The sequence below is a fragment of the Nannobrachium achirus genome (genome assembly GCF_963921795.1).
Source record: "Nannobrachium achirus genome assembly, chromosome: 4".
NCBI lineage: Eukaryota > Metazoa > Chordata > Actinopteri > Myctophiformes > Myctophidae > Nannobrachium > Nannobrachium achirus.
In genome coordinates this window covers 28,536,433-28,554,150 of record NC_137813.1, presented here as the reverse complement: position 1 = coordinate 28,554,150, position 17,718 = coordinate 28,536,433, and the positions used below count along the sequence as shown (strand labels likewise).

Below are 17,718 nucleotides of genomic sequence, written 5' to 3'. Positions count from 1 at the left end.
CTACAAGTACGGTGGGGTCAGTCTACCCAACACTCAGTGGTGGAAAGTAACTAAGTACATTTACTCAAGTACTGTACTTAAGTACTTTTATATATAATATATATATATATATATATATATATATATATATATATATATATTATTTTTTTTGTATATATTTTTTTATATTGGAGTATTTCCAATTTCCAGTACTTCTTCTACTCCACTAAGTCAAATATTGTACTTTTACTCCACTACACTTATTTGAAAACTTTAGTTACTAGTTGCTTTGTAGATTTTGTTTATTATTTCAAAACATACATTAACCGCTTAATATATTTCGGCCAAAAAAGATTTGTATACATTTTTACATTTGTTGACATTGAAATGGGACATTCTGCATAATGAGTACTTTCCATTTTTGGTACTTTGAGTACATTTTGATGCCAACACCTTTGTACTTTTACAAGTACATTTTGAATTCCGTACTTCTACTTGTAACAGAGTAGCCTACTTCTACATTGCAGTATTGATACTTTTTCCTCAGTCCTTAGACTAGTACGGCGGTGTCAGTCCACTCAACTCAACAAAATGGTTCTCATATTCATCCAGACAGTTTTGCTTCACACCACATTCATCATGATCATCATCATCCCGCATCATCATCCTATACATTTTGTGTGTGTGTGTGTGTGTGTGTGTGTAGCCTATCTATCTATATAGATATATAGGCATAGATAGATAGATAGGCTACACACACACACACACACACACACACACACACACACACACACACACACACACACACACACACACACACACACAGTAAATAACAGGACAGTGAACAGTAAACGAATACACTTTAACTGAAGAAATAGGACATGTTTGTAGACGACAATACAATAATATACATGAATTATGATTACTCATCAAACCTCCTGAGGGAGGCAGCACATTCAAGCCTAGTTCACAATTTCTGCTGTGTCATGTCAAGAGTGTGGAAAAGACACAGGCTGGGATCTCTGGCTGGGATCAAATTGCTTTGCAGTTTGCTGATCCGGTCGTGTGTGTGGCCTACACACTGTGAGTGTGTGTAATCACCGGATACGGTAGGTGTAGACCGGATGTCTCTATAAATTGTAAATATGACCGGATCAGAGCAATCAGAAAAGGGCAGGCTTTCCACGGGTACTAACTGGTGACGCCAGTCAGCAGGGTTCACACAGCAGCAGACCAAGGAGGAGGAAAACAAAACACTGACAAACTGCGCTCTGTGGAACCAAGGTCTGCTTGTCGCAGCTGAAACGGGAAACATATAAAATGTCTACCTTGTGTTCCGAACGCAGGAAAGCTGCGTGTGGGTGATGAAGACGCCGCTGTCAACGCCATATATTCATACAGAATCATAAACCAGGTAAGAAGCTGTGGGGGACTTTGGAGGAATCGTTGTTAAGACAACAAACGAAACTGGGTCATTTGTCCAGACGTCTTCTTTATGATCATAGTGAGTGCATGGCGTTGTGCGCGGATTTGTGAGTATGTTTTTGTGTTGTGTTATAAGATTATAAGGTTATGTTTGCACTGACTAGACTGACTGATTGGTTGAATACTTTATTAGAAGTTTGCATAGGAAGGGTACAGGAGGGCGTTACAGTTCACTGGTACAAGGTCAACTAAAAGGATAAAGACCACAAGAAAGCTTTTGGGCTAAAGTTGTTTGCATTGAGGTCCCTTTTAGGCCAGTCAATCTAAGCAAAAAAATGGCCTGACCCAAAAGAAATTGCAATAGTAATGGTTCAAGGTTTTTTATGATCCCAGAGTCATACAAAAAACATGTTAAAAGTTTTCCATTTTATTCTTAGTGGATCAAGGTGAATTCAGGGGGTTCAAATCCTCTTTAAGTAGCATGTGAGGGGTCTAACTAGGGGTTTCCATGATTCTAATTCCATTCCAAGCATTTGTTTTGCACGCACCAAAAACATTCCTCGGGCTAAAAACTGACCCCCAATACTATGGTTTAGTGATGAGTCATCACTTTTCTGGGGTCAGCTCAGTTTTGCTGTGTCCCTTTTTAGCCCGAGGAATGTTTTTTGTGCAAAACAAATGCTTGCAATTGAGGATCATGAAGACACTTTAGTAAGACCCCTCACATGCTACTTAAATAAGATTTAAGTAGCAGATTTTGGAGGTCTTTTTTTCCTGTATAGTAAGTGAAGGGACCCAAACGTGAACCCCCTGAATTCACCTTGATCCACTAAGAATATTTTGGAAGATTTTGTGTTTTGAATGACTCTAAGGATCATAAAAAAACGTGAACCATTACTATTGCAATTTCTTTTGGGTCAAACCTCAGATTGACTAGCCTATTTGTACTCCAGTCCATAGCGTTGCAAGGAGTTCTCCTTAACTTCTAGAACTATGGACCAGAGAGCTAGGGGTGGTTACTCAAACGAATGTCATCATAACATAACTTGAATTCAGCTTTGTAAACCACAAGAGACCCAACTTAATCTGCTGCTGTTCCCCTCTGACATGTTATTGTATCATAAAGAGAGTAGAGACTCCATGTTATACAATGAGTAGCCTGTCTATCTAGGCCTGCCCTGTTTTATGATAAAGTTACAATTTTCACAGTTCACAACCCGTGACTTAATTTAACACATGAAACAGATAATGATATAGATACAACTTTTATCGATCTCATTATCTGTTTCATTTGTCAAAGAATTAAGTCATGGGGTGTGAACTGTGCTGTGAACATACATAGTAGTATCATACGTTTGTAACTAAGTTATATCTGAGCCGTATTAAGTCAGTCCAATCTAAAGCAGCATTCCCCACCACACACGAATGTGCATAATCTGACAATAATGTTTCTCTTCCACTCTATTCTATTGTCAGGTATGGGGGCTCTTGCCAGCAGGTTGTCCAGCCACGGCGAGGGGCCAGGAATGGAACCCAGTGGTGACGACAAGGCTCCGATCATCGTGGATGTCAAACCCAGACGGAGCTCCAGCAGAAGGCACAGCTCTGGGGAGACCCTGGACTGTCCCACCTGCCAGGGCACTGGACGAATACCAAGAGGTAACCCACGCACACTAGGGATGAGACAATAATTGTTATAATCGTTTATCGTAATTTAAAAAACACCCGCAATAATTGTATTGTGGAGATTTAAATTTATCGTGAAATCATGCACTGGGATCAATTCACCTTTTTCAACTCAATTGACCTTTTAAACCCTCTATAATTTGGAAAAGGACTTGGAAATTACGGACTTGATACAGTCTTTTTTCGTGACATGACATTTTCTTATCGTCCCATCCCTAACGCACACACACAAGCATAGATGGGTTGAAATGCAATCTCAGGCAAGTTGAGACATTGCAATATTTGCATGTCTGTCGCTGTTACACCGCAAAACTGTGTAAAAATGGATCCGTAAGTTACTCATGACTGTGGTCACTTACACACACCACCAATTACACCTCATCCTTAATAACCTCACAATAATTGCGTAAACGTGTCCAGTTTTTATTGGGAGACTAGTAAACTATTAAAACCACAAACTAAATACATTTTCATATTGCATATAATAATTATAATAATATCTTGAATTTAGACAGCGCTTTTGTAAGTCCATCTATGGTACTTGGTCTTGTGGACCTCAAGGAGGTTTGCATATATTCACAGTATAATCGTGAGTGATTGTTCATTATAACCCCAGGAATTCACTGTCTCAGTAGTAAACTCTGAGTGATAATAATTAACACAGTATTTTGTGTTGACATTTTTAACTCATAGGAGGTCCACAATGTGTCAATCTCTTTGATGTCTCCCTGTGCCCATCGACGTGCTCAACGCGTTGGACAGTAAACTGTATTAATCTGTAGCTATACTGTACAAAGCTACCCCAGTGACGAAAAACACTCCATTTCCCGAAATGCAGCGCAAGATCACGTGACCAGGAAGTCTGTCTCCCTCATTCACATCAGTGTAACGCTGCTGCACAAATGTACATTTTTCTCCTAATCTAACTTTTAAATCACTTTCATGTTTAAAACGCAGCCTTCTCTACCGGCCGTTACAAAAGCACTGATGCCCGCGATTGTTAGAAAACTGTCCTGACTGAAAGAAAATACTATCGTGAAAATAAACTGGACATACTCAGATTACATTTACTCAGATAACTTTTTTGCCAGTCCTCAAAAGAAGCTAAAATGGCGGGTTGCCATGGGCACCTTAAAGGTGTGATTAAAGGTGTGAATAATCCTGGGCACCCTGTGTTAAGGAAGAACAAATGTGTCAAACCGCTTCCTGCTCTAGCATAGAGTGTGCTCGCAGCTATAGCCTACATTAAGACAGGTTCTCATTGTATTTAAACGTAGCAAGCTGTAAGCATTCCCTGTCTGAGTATTAAAGAAAACAAAACAAAAGATAATAATAAACGTAGCCACAGTTAATATTGTATTACAATCTCAATGCAGTAGTTATTCAAGAAATATCGTTTGTGTTGATATCATGCAGGAAACCCACAGCCTTGTTTTAATCAGTGTTTGTATTGCAGGTCAGGAGAGCAAGCTGGTGGCTGTTATTCCCTGTAATGACCAGAGGTTGAGACCCAGGCACACGTAAGGGATCATTGTTTCAACCAGTTGTCTTCACAACATTATATAGAATGGATGTTTCGATGGCCATGATCATGTCAATTCAGTGTCTCTCCACTACCCCCTGATATGGAATGTAAATGACATGTAGATGACACTGCAAAATCCTGTGTTATTTTATTTAACACTCATGAGTTTATTGCATTGAAGTACAGTAACTTAAGCTGATGCAATTGTCATGTAATCCTGCAGCTCTCTGAGGTGTCATCTGTTCTGTTTTTCAACAGGAAGTTGTACGTGGCGGTGTCTGTGGCCTTGTGCCTATTGGTCAGCTCCTTGGTGTTGTTCTTCCTGTTTCCTCGTTCTGTCATCCTGTCGCCGGTGGCTGTCAAGTCCGTCTTTGTTTTCTTCACGGCAGATACAGTGGAGATGCACGTAACTGTGAGTAGGAGAGAGGAAGAAACTAGGGCTGGGCAATTAGCCAAATATATACGGAAACCAATATTTAGAACCAATGACGACTTATACATGAATAATAAAGATGTAGATTAGTCTGATCGTAATTAATCGTAATTTAGGCAAACATTTTAAATAACTGTGATATTGATTTGAAGTTCTATCACCCAGCCCGAGAAGAAACAGTGAGGGAGGGAGGCATAGAGAAGGGATTGGATAGAGTGAGAGATACAGATAGGAGGGATCAATGAAGGAAGGATGGATAGATAAAATGTTAACCAATCACATCTCATCTTTCCTGTGTAGAATGTCCTGAACATCACGAATCAGAACTTTTTTGAGGTGAAGGCCTCCAACCTGACGGTCCAGGCTCTGAACTTCGAGACGGTGGTGGGAACTGTCTTCATCCAGAACGTCACCACTGTCAAACCACTGTCGGATAAAATAGTGAGAGCTTCTTCCATTTTACAGTATATTACTTAAAATCTTAATATCTGTCTGTCTGTTTTTGTTTTTTTTTTCGTATGTACTTTGGACATCCAGGTGGTACAGGGGTAAAGTTCCTGCCCACCACAGTGGAGAATGGGGTTCAAATCGGTTGACAACTTCAGGGAGTTGTGATGATTATAATAGTGGAGAGACTGCATGCTTCAATGGACATAAATGCATTAGAAGGCTCGGCTGCGTGAATATCTTGCCATTCACTAGCTTTGGCAGTGTAAACGTTTCTTTTCTCATGCCAATAAAGCTCCTTTGAATTAAATTGATATGTCCTGGAAAAGTGGCGCTGTGATTGGCCAGTAGTCACTTTGAGTGGCAGCGTGCCTTCCCTGGGATGGCGGTCACGATATGAATGAGGTATCTAGGGTTTTATATCCATGGTTCAAAGCCTTGACCTGGGCGCCCCAACAAACACAATTGACTGTACTTCGGGGTGGGAAGCAGATTGGCAAGGGCGCTCTCTGTTGCTGCACTAGGCACTCCCACACGCTGATTCATATACCTGTGTTCAGTGAGGAGCTGAACTGGGAAGGATGGCCTGTTCCTCTGCATGTGTTACACCCTCCTGGTACAGTATGTGGTTACTCTCCCCAAACCAGATAACAGGGGTCAGACAGATGCAGTGACAGGGATATACACATATATGGGGATCAAGATGGAAAGATGTGCTACATTCTTTAGAGCAGTGGTTCTCAACCTGTGTTACGTGTACCACTGTTGGTACTTGAGCCCTCCTATGGTGGTACACAAAAAAGAAGAAAAAAGACAAAAGTGGAGTGAAATATACTACAGGTAGTTCTGACAAAGCACTTGGTTGAAAAAAGGCTCTCAATGTCTGTGGCATTGTGTGACAACTGCAGTAGTTAAGGGATTCGTTCATTAAAAATATCTTATTGTCCCCACCAGCCTAAGGCATGGGGGAGAGTATGTTTTCGCCCCTGTCCGACCGTGCGTGCGTGCATGTGTGCGTGCGTCCAGTTTGTTACCAGCTAATCCCCGGCGCCGTTGGCTTGGTCATGGTGAAACTTTGCACACACACTCCCTGGATGCCAATTCAGAACATCTGCCCCACATTTTTCAAATGGCCCTGTTCTAGCAGCGCCACCATGAGGCCGATGTTTGCGAAACACATTTCTGTACACTACTCTTAGAGATTTTGTCCACAAATCCTACAAATCGTTAGACAATATATCTACAGTCATGTGATCAACATGGATCTGTCCGATTTTCCATATTCCATCCTGTTTGGCTACAATTGGCTTCCAAAGTTTGCAGGATTGCTCCGTTTTGAACAAAATGCCTCAAATCATGAACACAGCGTGCAATCTTGGTGAAATTGGGTGCGCACGTTCCCACTCGGCTGAGGAAGAAATGCCATCTCAAATTTCTCAAATCACCCTCAAGGGCAATTTGTGTTTTTACCTTTAACTCCACCGATAAGTGGGAAACTTTGTATGCACACTCCCTAGAGGCTAAGGATAAACCTAAACCTTTGCCCTGCATTTTTCACATTTGCCTTTTATAGCGCCACAAGGAGGACAACTTATGTAAAACACATTCTTTGCTTTTACTCCATCAGATTTTCTCCAACAATCATGCAAATCAGTACACAGTATCTCTATAGTCATGTGATCAAGTCCGATCCGTCTGATATTTCATATTCCAACCTAATTGGCTAATATTGGCTTCCAAAGTTTGCAGGATTGCTCAGTTTTTGAAAAAAATGCCTCAAATCATCAACGCAGTTTGCGATTGGCGTGAAATTTGCTACACATATTCCCACTAGGTCAAGGAACAAATGCTACCCTTTTCACATTGGCCTGTTATAGCACAACCAGGACACCTGGCCTAGTGGAGACCTGTGCTCGGAAGAGCACTGCTTCTAGTTTTATATCAGTTACACACCCAATGAAGTCTTGAATTCATGGAGATTATTTTTGCTTTTGTTGCATTCCTATTAAGACAATAATTTGATGACCGGTGGAATCAGTCCTATGACCCGATCATCAAATAAGGAAAGCCTCCTGCGTTAGCCTCGGAAACCCAGGCTTCTTTTGGCGATGCTCCTGCGTTAACTGTGCATAGCTGAATAGGATGGGGTAGGTCTACGCACCTGTATTTTAACATCAGTCATTATGGCGGTACTTGGAGAGACAGATATTTTCTGAGGTGGTACTTGGTGTAAAAAGGTTGAGAACCACTGCTTTAGAGGAAGTTGCAAAACTTCAAAAGTGAAGAGGGTCTTGTTTTTAATGATGGACTCTTTCACTTCTGTGAATTTGATACTTGACTTACTGTATGTTTCTGCTCAACGATAGCCAGGCAGTTACCTGCCTTATAAAAACCCTCACTACACAGCTTTATTTGTTTGCCCCACATAAAGGACTTTGTGTTGTAAGCGCTTCCTACCAGTCACGCCTTGGTAAACTTCACTTATCGGATAAGGTGAATTATAGCCCGGAGGTAATGTTTGTTTTCGACTAGTCTGACTGACTGTGTGTGTCTCTTTCTCTCTCTTTCTGTGTCTCCCTCTCCTCCAACAGTACTCCTTTGAGATCCCTATCAAACTGACAGACCCGGGACTTAAGTGAGTGTCCACTGTTGCTGATTTGCCTGATGGGAAAATCCCTTAGTGGGTACAGTTGTCTCTCATTCATAGTGTGTGTGGGAAGGAGGTGGAGTCAGCTTTTAGCCAATGCTGTTAACAGATAACGTGTCTTGTCAAAATGAGGCATGTGTAGATTAGAATACTCAGGCATGTTGTTTACATGAACCATAACCCATCGGCTCCACCGGGCGCGTCGCGTCAACGTCAACGCTGGGAACGCTCCCATTTCAATCAATGAAGGGTGCTCCACTGCCGACGTCAACGTTGGACGCTCAAATTCGCCCCGGTTCATTTTTTGACGCCGGCACGACGCCGTCATTTTGGTGGAGCCCTAGCCTAAGAGACCAATTTTCTACCAAAGAGTTAAGAAGTAATGATCAATTGACCGTTTGTCAGCCTTCTGGTTGGTCCCTGACTGACCAACCAGCAGGCTCTTTCTGCCTTGTTCAGCCCTGGTTCCGCCCTGGTTCTGCTTATGGTTGCTGTTTTTGTTGAATTACCTAAAACATCATTTTTGGAGAAAGAAAAAAAAACATGTGCCCAGTCACTATACTGAGATGTTCCTTTTTACTGACACCAAGTTTAAAACAAGAATAGATAGACAGAATATCAATACGAAGCTACTGCAAAAGGTATTTCAATGGAATTTCAATGGTAGTGGGTGGAGAGAAAGGATTTTTGTCCAACCAAGAAACTGCAACCAATGGGTGCAAAGAGGGGCACAACCACGGGCGGGACTTGACAAAGGGTCAGTTGTCCAGGGGAGTTATTGTGCTTATGGGCTTCAGGCAGTACCACTTAGTCACCAGTAGGTGTCCTACCCAACACCAGGGTCTAAAATGTTTCATCAGAAGAGTATGTAGACCCTCCAGCACACTTTAGGTTTGCTATTTATACTGTATTAACACATTCCGGGCCGAGGACTCAGATCTTTGTTTTTTTTTAAGTATCGGTTTTGTGCAGAGGTCAGAGATCTGTCTCTTGATCTTTTTAATGCAAGCGTATTAATATCGCCATTCGCTACTGAAAGAATGATCCGCGGTAGCTAGGAGACCGATGCATGCAAAAATAACTACTTCTGCAGGGAAATGGGATTATCTCTGGTTCTAGGTTTCCACAGTGCCCATAGTCTATTTTAACCAATCTATACAGATTGGTTAAAATATAAATGTATTCATTAAAATGGCAGTTTTAAAGCACATATTTATTCAGAAAATGTAACACAAATCATTCCTTTTCTTTATGATGGTGGATTCTTTCTCTGCTATGAAGCTATAATTATCGCATACTTTCACAAATCCATGTCCACCTTTGATTGGATTACTCTGCAGTTACTCCACCAGTTCTGAACACAAGAAACAATGTATTTGGGTAAAACATGTGTTGTGCTCTTCTGAGTACAGTGCATATAGGACAGGTAGCTTTCCTTTCATGGTGCTGTTTTTCTGTGATTTGTTGTTGCATAACATTACACAGTGTTTCATTATGTTGTATTACGGACGTTTATGATGAAAGACATTTCTTCTCAGTTGGTTTTAGTGGTATACATTTACAAAAAGGAGAAACTGGAGTTTTGCAAAGGTAGTCTTTTGAAAGTGTATATATTAAGGCAATTAACCACAGTACACAGAGAACAGGGAACAAGAACCTATTTTTAAATTATTGAATCAACAAGGATTGCAGCAACCCTGGATGGAATGCATGTAACTATTTTAACATTAGAGGTTCATAAGAAGGTTCATCAGATTAATCAGTTGGCGTTTTTTTACAAGCATTGTGACAAAACCCCTGCTTAGCTGGTAAAGCCATTAGCATTGTGTATTTCTGGATCATTTCCACACATTCCAGATTGAATATGAAAGCATTCACCAACATTTAGAGCTGTAGCTGTAGGCTACTGCTGATAAATTAACATCATGAGGTATGCATACAGTTTCATCAGAGTAAAGATATTCATCTGTAACATTCTCCCAGATTGTAAATGCGAAGTGGTCCTGTCTTATTTCAATTGATTGATCAATTAATCTATCTACCAATCAGTTTATCTATCTGAGATGATTTATACTATCAGAACATAGACCCATTTATTATTATTTGAATTTAAATTAAATCGCTTACCCTAACTTTAAATTAATCATCTTCATTATTGTTATCTACTTCCACTGAATAGTTCCTTCTCAAAGAAATCCCTCATTAATACTTTTTACCCCTGTTTTGCCTCTTCAGTAACTACTGCAAGTCGACTTCCATCCAGATCCACACTCTGTTCATACACCTACAGTAAGTATGACCCGGTATGCCTGGGCAGCGTAGCCATATTACGACGTAGCATTTGTTCCACGTCCCATTCGACGCTGGTGAATGCTAACCTAGTGAATGCTACTATGTCTAACCCTAACCTCAGTAAAACTATGCATAAAACTAACCCCAAAACCTAACCCTAACCATAACCCTTAGTCGAACTAATGGGACGTCGGAATATCGTGATTTTACCGTATGCCTGCAGGCTCGTGACATACGGTTTCAGCCTGATCCAATCCCCATGGACTTCCATAATACATTTAAGTTAAATATTTCAAGTATAAAACGTGAAGAAAAAAACAAACAAGAAACAGCCGTTTGCAAGTTGGCTCCAGACACACAGCCTGACCGTATTATAGACTGCTAGCCTCTTGCACAGTAAAAGTTTACGTGGCTTCATTTGGCCATAATTAATTAATTAATTCCTCATCAGCAAGCAAATACTGACATATTTAACAAAAGTAGCATTAAGCCTAAAATGCTTACATTCTAAGGGGCTGGTGCATACTACACTTTTAGAGAACCAAACTGAAATAAATGTGTCTCTAAAAATGGAGTATGCATCGGCCCTAAGCCTTAACTACTACTTAAACCCTCTTAAGCCGATCACTGCATTGACCATGGTAAACTTTTTATTTTGCAAAACTACGAGAGTGAGAGGTTCCTTCCTACTGTTTACATTTCTGATTCTCCGATCAAACCATGCAAGTTAGATGGGGTGATATTACATCTGTGCCCTTCATAGTGACAAATGCAGTTGGACAGGGTGAGACTTCTTCACATGTGCTTTTTACGTTGTATATAAATAAACTCTCTACAAGACTTTGGAGAACGGCTCCCATCTACTGTACTGTATTTTATGTTTACTGGTGATGTCAAGATTGCCCTTTTTTAAAGCCTTCTGTACACCACTGAATACTGTCCACTTGTGACGCAGCTACAATAAAGGTAGATATTACAAGTTATGCGTGGCATATAATGATGCTCTCAGAATCCTACTGTAGCTCCAGTAACCGCCAATTGTTTGTACATAGTGGTGTTCCCACTTTAGATGGTCCTCACCCATCAGGAATCATTATGTACAATTTATGACGCGGTTGAATGACTCCAAATGAATCATATCGGCTTTAACCATCTATAAGAGGGGCGGCGTTAGGTACTTAACTCTTCTACATATTCTTTTTTTATGTTATATGTTTTTTCTTTTCTTTTTTAATCTTTGTTGTGTTGTTTTTTATTTGGACCTGTTAGAGTCTGAAATAAACATTGATTGGGCCTCATTCACTAAGCTGTTTGTGAATAGTGTGTAAATAAAGTGACTAAAGTGGGGTGTATTTTCTCTAAGCACATATTATCATGCGGTTCATGAAAGGGGGTCTTGGTCCCTGATATGTGCGGATCACAGGTGTATCTCATTTTTCATCATTTGCATTCTTCCACACCCGATTTAAGACCATAACCCATTAAAGGGGAAATCCAGACCAAAACATATCCCCCTAACCTGGTTTGTTGGATTTCTGTTATTGTAGCTCCTCATCCGAGTTTTGACGACCACTTCTCACAGCTAAAATGGGGCTGGTGCGACTCAACCCAAGTTACCCAATTCTATATAATAAATGTCTCCTAAATCCTAACAGGTTTCTGAAAAACCTATTTTTCTATGTCAGTGGTGCTCAAACCTTTTCATTTCAAGGACCCCCAAAATGATATGTATTTGGCCACCCCATCTCCAAATATTTAGTTCCAGGGACCCCCAAAAGCAATATTTTAGTTACAAATATTCAGTTTAAAAATAGATATATTCAAAGATTTGTAGATCGGCTATTTTCATTAGTTTGGGTCCCGGCGAGACATAACATTTCTCTTTTGGGTGTCGAACTAAAACGTTTGGGAACCACTGCTATAGATCTGGTAACAGTGGAGAGAAGCAGATCTCAGAGCAGAGGCAGGAGGTACAAGAGTAGTCTTTTATCTGCCTGTTGACTCCCAGCCCAGTTCTCATCGTGACTTGAACATGACTCACATGACTCACTGTGTGAAGAGGATTGTGCATTCCACCATGCTGCTTAACCACATGAACACCCTAGCATCCCTATTCTGGGCATGTCATCCTAGGCCAACATGTTTTCGGGGAAAGAGATTTGTTGTGGGGAGAAAAGAGGGGGTCAAGTACAGACCCCCACGGGACCCTGGTAAACTAAATGTATAGGGTTTTCAGAAAATATATATATTTTTAATTAATACATTCCTGTTGCTATATACATAGCAACACTAAAATGACACGGATGCTTTCCCGTTTTAAAGGTATAACAATGTATAGGCTGGATCCTCCAATGCTGTATAATGTTAAACTTTATTTCATTAGTACACTGGAGCAGGATATTGGGTAGATGCAAAATGTACCACAAAGAATTGGAAGATAAGATTTCATATCCACTCCACTAGGCTCATCCTTCACCCCCATTTTGTTTCCCATAAAGCCTCGTCTTTATTTGATTTCTGTTAACTAAAATGTTAGTTTTTTTTCCCCTTCTCCTCCCTTATTTCATTAGTTTTAGTTAGCTATAATAACCTTGTTTCCTTCAAAACACACACACAGCTTGTGATTATGATAATTCGTTTGTTTCTATGCCAAAACCCACACAAGGTTCCCTGCAAACGCAAGCCTTACTTGACCTCACAGATTCTCTGAGGTTTTTGTTGGCTTGTAAATAATATACCATACATTCATATAATTAATATGGCTCCCAGGTAGCTCTCGTCCGGTAAGACTGCATATCAGATAAATAAGGCTATGGCCCTTACTGCAGTTGGCCCAGGTTCGAGTCTGATCCGATTTTGCTGCATGTCATTAGAGTGGTTAACACATGGCTAACACATTATAGTACTTGTCCAACTTTATTCTTTATAGAGTAACCCCAAAAGTTTGCCAGACTACTTGTAGCACATTTTTGGCAGCACACACTCGAGTCATTATGTAAAATCGATGGCCTTATCGGGAATTGTGTGCTTGGATTTTGCTAAGAGATATGATGTTGAGATCATTTATTAATGGATTTTTTCCCCCATTGACTTGAATGGGAAAACGCAAAAAAACACACTTGCAATTTCCCAGAATTGCATCTTTCTAGTTCCCTGTCTCTCTCTCTCTCACACACTCTCACTGTTACTGTCAGAAATAAAGCCGGAATGACGGGGGAAAAAAGAGAAAACTAGATCTTGTTATAATTCTAATAATTGTTCCTATGTGCTGTGTTTGTCCTCTTTAGGATGTCCTTGACAGTGTACTACCTGGCTCACTTTGAGCAGCTCTCCCTGGACACGTACGAGTACATTGACTGTGGAACCAACACCACCGTGCCACACAGTGTCAACCCGGCTCCGCCCCCATGGATGGACTGACGGATGGCTAGAGAGTGGACAGATGGATGGCTGGACCCATGGTACGACAGAGGGGTGGACAGATGGAGGCATTGTTTCCATTGTAACCTTTTTTACAGTGGCACAGTGGTGGGCGTTTTAAAAATAAATATATCGTCGTCCTCTATATATCCTAACTCTGTCCCGCTATATGTAATTAACACGGCTGATGTGTTACATATTTGGTGTTCAATGTTATATGGACGCCACCTTCTCTTGTCCTTGATGGATCGAATGGATGGATGGACAGACAGACAGACAGACAGACAGACAGACAGACAGACAGACAGACAGACAGACAGATGAATTGATAGATTGACCTTATGGAGCTTGATGGATTGATGAAATGATCAAGTGAAGACCCAGATACTTTTCCTCCCTATCCCACCACATCTTCTGTTATACTGAAGGCTGAATGGACAAATAGATCCAGTTACAGTGACACTGGACGGAAAGGATCAGTTGGATTTGATGGATGGATGGATGGGTTGAAGGAAGGACTTAAGGATAAGCACGCACCACTTTAACCATTGCTTCAAGTTTCTGCCTTAAGTAAAACGGGGATCAAAACGACAATGAAGAAAACAGGCACTGCTCTGAATCACAAGAGACATCCGTTTTTAATCACAAGGAGTGTAAAAAGTACACATCAGAAACAGAATATGAACATTTTTCACTGTATCGTGTTGTGCCTAAAATATAGACAAGTAGTACGGTCGAGGAATTCCTCAACTAATTTTTCGTTTTAATGTTTGCATTTCTTTGTCATGAGAATAAGGTACAACGGGGTTGGGGTGTCTGCGGACCTGGAGCCCTGTCCGATCTGCGTCCCAGACAGTATCAGGACCCTGCTGATGTATGAGCCAGCAGACAGAGGGAGTGCTTGTTTATACTGTATATATATATATTTACTCAACATCCTGTGTATGTCGGGGATGGGGGAGCACTTGTTCAGTTCACGTGCAATTTTAAAACGGGTGATAACCTATTCCGTCCACCATGGCTTGCCAGCTCGGACAACCGAGACTCTAGGCGAGCGAGTGCCTGCATCGACAAGCGGGACTCATGAGCCTAAGCGTTAATACTGTCGGTGGACCTGCCTTGTTTTCCATTATTATATCATATTTGTATTTTTATTCATTAAACCATCTCAATGTAACGTTTATTTGTAACGGTAAATTCACAAAAGCACTCAGTCTGTGTGGGGCTTTTTATTTTTTATTTTTATACGGTTATTTCCGGTCTGGGTCATAGATCTGTCTGCTCCAAGTCTGCAGTGGTCCCATGTATCCTATAGCAGACTCCTTGAAATGGAAAAACAAGTCATGGGATGGCTCAAAACATCCTGATGGTCATGTGTTCTGACACAAACCCTGTAAATCATAAGCCAGAAAAAGCATAGGTTTTGAGTTTCACTAACTCACTGCACAATTTTTCTGAATCCGTTTGAATGTCCCCCACGGCCCCAGCCCCAAGTATCGGTTCCTTTTTCGGTATGGAAAGAGTGATGGAAAGCCCCCCACCCGGCACGCCCTGAAGGGTTCGATTATCTTTTTGTAAAATAAATAAATAAATAAATCTAGCAGGTGTGAGGTGTAGGGGGAGAACTTTTCGAATATGGTGAAGTAGAAGTACAATCCTGAGTGTTAAGGACCCGTAATTGTCCATTTGGTCGCATTTGTGCACTCAAATGGATGAATGAACACTGAGGACTTGATGTGTAATTTACAGTGTTAGTAGCTGTTCCGTTAGCGACGTCTCTGTTTCCCTTTAAGGCATCTGTCTCCCACGTCTTAAAACAGTTGATGGATTTCTGTTTGTCTAAGCAGTATGTTCCCATGGGCTCTTAACCTCTTAAGCCACATGTATTTCACACATATCAAAATAAAATGAAATGAAATGAAATGGTTTTAAAACATGTACGTTTTTAGAATACTTGCCCTAAATAGGGATACCAGGATAAAGTGGTTACGGGTCATTTTATGGTGGCTGAAGGCCTGGGGGGTGGGTAACATTCAAGCACAAAATAAATAAAAGGCTATGCACTGTATATTAGGGCTCCACTAATTATCATATATATATACTAGTTTAGTTTTCACAGCGAATATTAAAAAGATAACCCTAATTTAAGCCCCAAGGCTACCCTTTAACCACTTTAGACTTGGCGTCTCTATTTTGGGCATAGGTGAAAACTTTCTAAAATAGTTCAAATCTACACGCTCATAACATGTCACAATGTGGCGTGTTCTGAGCTTGTAGATCAGCTATTTTTGTTGTATACAATTGAAGGAAATAACAATGTATAAAATAACTTGTGGTTATTCTACTTCATCAGGATGGGGAATGTGTTTCTTTTGGTCCCATCTGATAATGTGAATATTGCAAATGAAACTAAAGGATGTTAATGTTGAAATGGCAACATCTTTGAAAAGTCAGTGAAACCAATACTTCATAACATAATTGTCTGTTGTTCAATTATCTGGCTATATACTTCAACACTTACTTGCTGTACAAAATAAAATAAAAAAGATATGGCCTAAAATGTAAATTGCACATATAATTTACTTATTTCTGATGCTGTACTACATCTCTCCAACAGATGGCGCCAGTGTATTTCAAGTTCGCTGCCTGTTGGAAGAAATTTCTATGTTCATTTCATTAGGCTTTTCTTAATCTTACATTGTTATTAGCTACACACTGAGCTTCCTGCTCACCGTGTAGGTAGAGCACAAGTATTTCTGCAGAGGATTAGGAAAGATAATTTCTACTTAATGGTATTCACCTTTCCTTCCCCTAACCTCCTAACCCTTATTAATATCCACTTAAACTCCCTAAGCGTCCCTTTTTCTTTAATAACATTTGCAATAAAAATGGGTTTTTCATTGCAGTTCTCAGATTTGCATCACTTTATTAGTGGTCCACTTGACCACTGCAATATAGCTCAAGCTCATTAGTGCATTACAATGGGTATGTTTTGTATGTACTGTACTGTACTGTACTGTAATGTACTGTAGGTATGTTTCACTTTTCTTGTGATTGCTTGAACAGGCAGTTTGGTTGATGATGAGCTTTATTTTTCCATTACTGCTTGAATTTAGTTTTCCCTCTATCTGCAGGGACAAAAGTTGATCCTCTTCCCTCTCCTCCTGTCCTTCTGTTCCTCACCACTGCTGATTGTACTGTGTTGACTGAAAACAAGAACAGGCATCATTTTATATTCCAATCCACCACAGAATTTGAAATCCGTATTCTGTATAAAAGTATGAAGACACTATGATCTCAGAGTTAACAGAGAACACACAGGTTCCTACAGTAATCGTTGCTATAGTGTTTGTTCAGTAACCGGTCTACCCGCCTCTCCAGCTCTTTAGTAAATAGAAAATACATTTTCAGGTCGGGATACACACTGTATACAGATAGAGGATAAACAAGTGAAGTCGTAAGTGATGAAACAAACCTCGCAGGGGAGTCGTGGACCTCAAGACGAGATTGATCATCAACCGCACTTACATTGTATCTGTTGGGGATCCTTGCACTGTATTGGACAGGAGCTGTCTGCTGCAGGCTTGCATGACAGTGGGGACAGTGGCTCTGGGCTAGGGTGAAAACACAACAAACAGTATCCATGGTTATAAAACTTTGTCTGAATCAAATAAGTTGGAAAACAATGACACATCAACCAATATAGTCCCCTGGCAGACTGGGGACCACGAAACAAAAAGATCCCAAATGGTAGAATTATGAATACAGCATTAATATAGCCTGGAAACTGTGTTTATCTCAATTTTATGTTTGACTTTGACAGGGATAACGACAAAATGTTCTTCCCGTTTGCTCATTCCATTC

At 40.5% G+C, this 17,718-nt stretch overlaps 1 protein-coding gene across 1 annotated transcript; it reads left to right on the top strand.

Annotated features, from left to right (window-relative positions):
• The first annotated feature begins 1,219 nt into the window (after window positions 1-1,219).
• LOC308283530 (transmembrane protein 106B-like) lies at window positions 1,220-16,403 on the top strand. Its single transcript, XM_080723972.1, has 8 exons — window positions 1,220-1,393; window positions 2,881-3,063; window positions 4,547-4,610; window positions 4,874-5,027; window positions 5,349-5,489; window positions 8,087-8,130; window positions 10,378-10,431; window positions 13,722-16,403. Exons 2-8 carry the CDS (start codon window positions 2,883-2,885, stop codon window positions 13,852-13,854), a joined length of 771 nt encoding a protein of 256 aa, XP_080580098.1. The 5' UTR covers window positions 1,220-1,393; window positions 2,881-2,882; the 3' UTR covers window positions 13,855-16,403.
• Window positions 16,404-17,718: the final 1,315 nt, after the last annotated feature.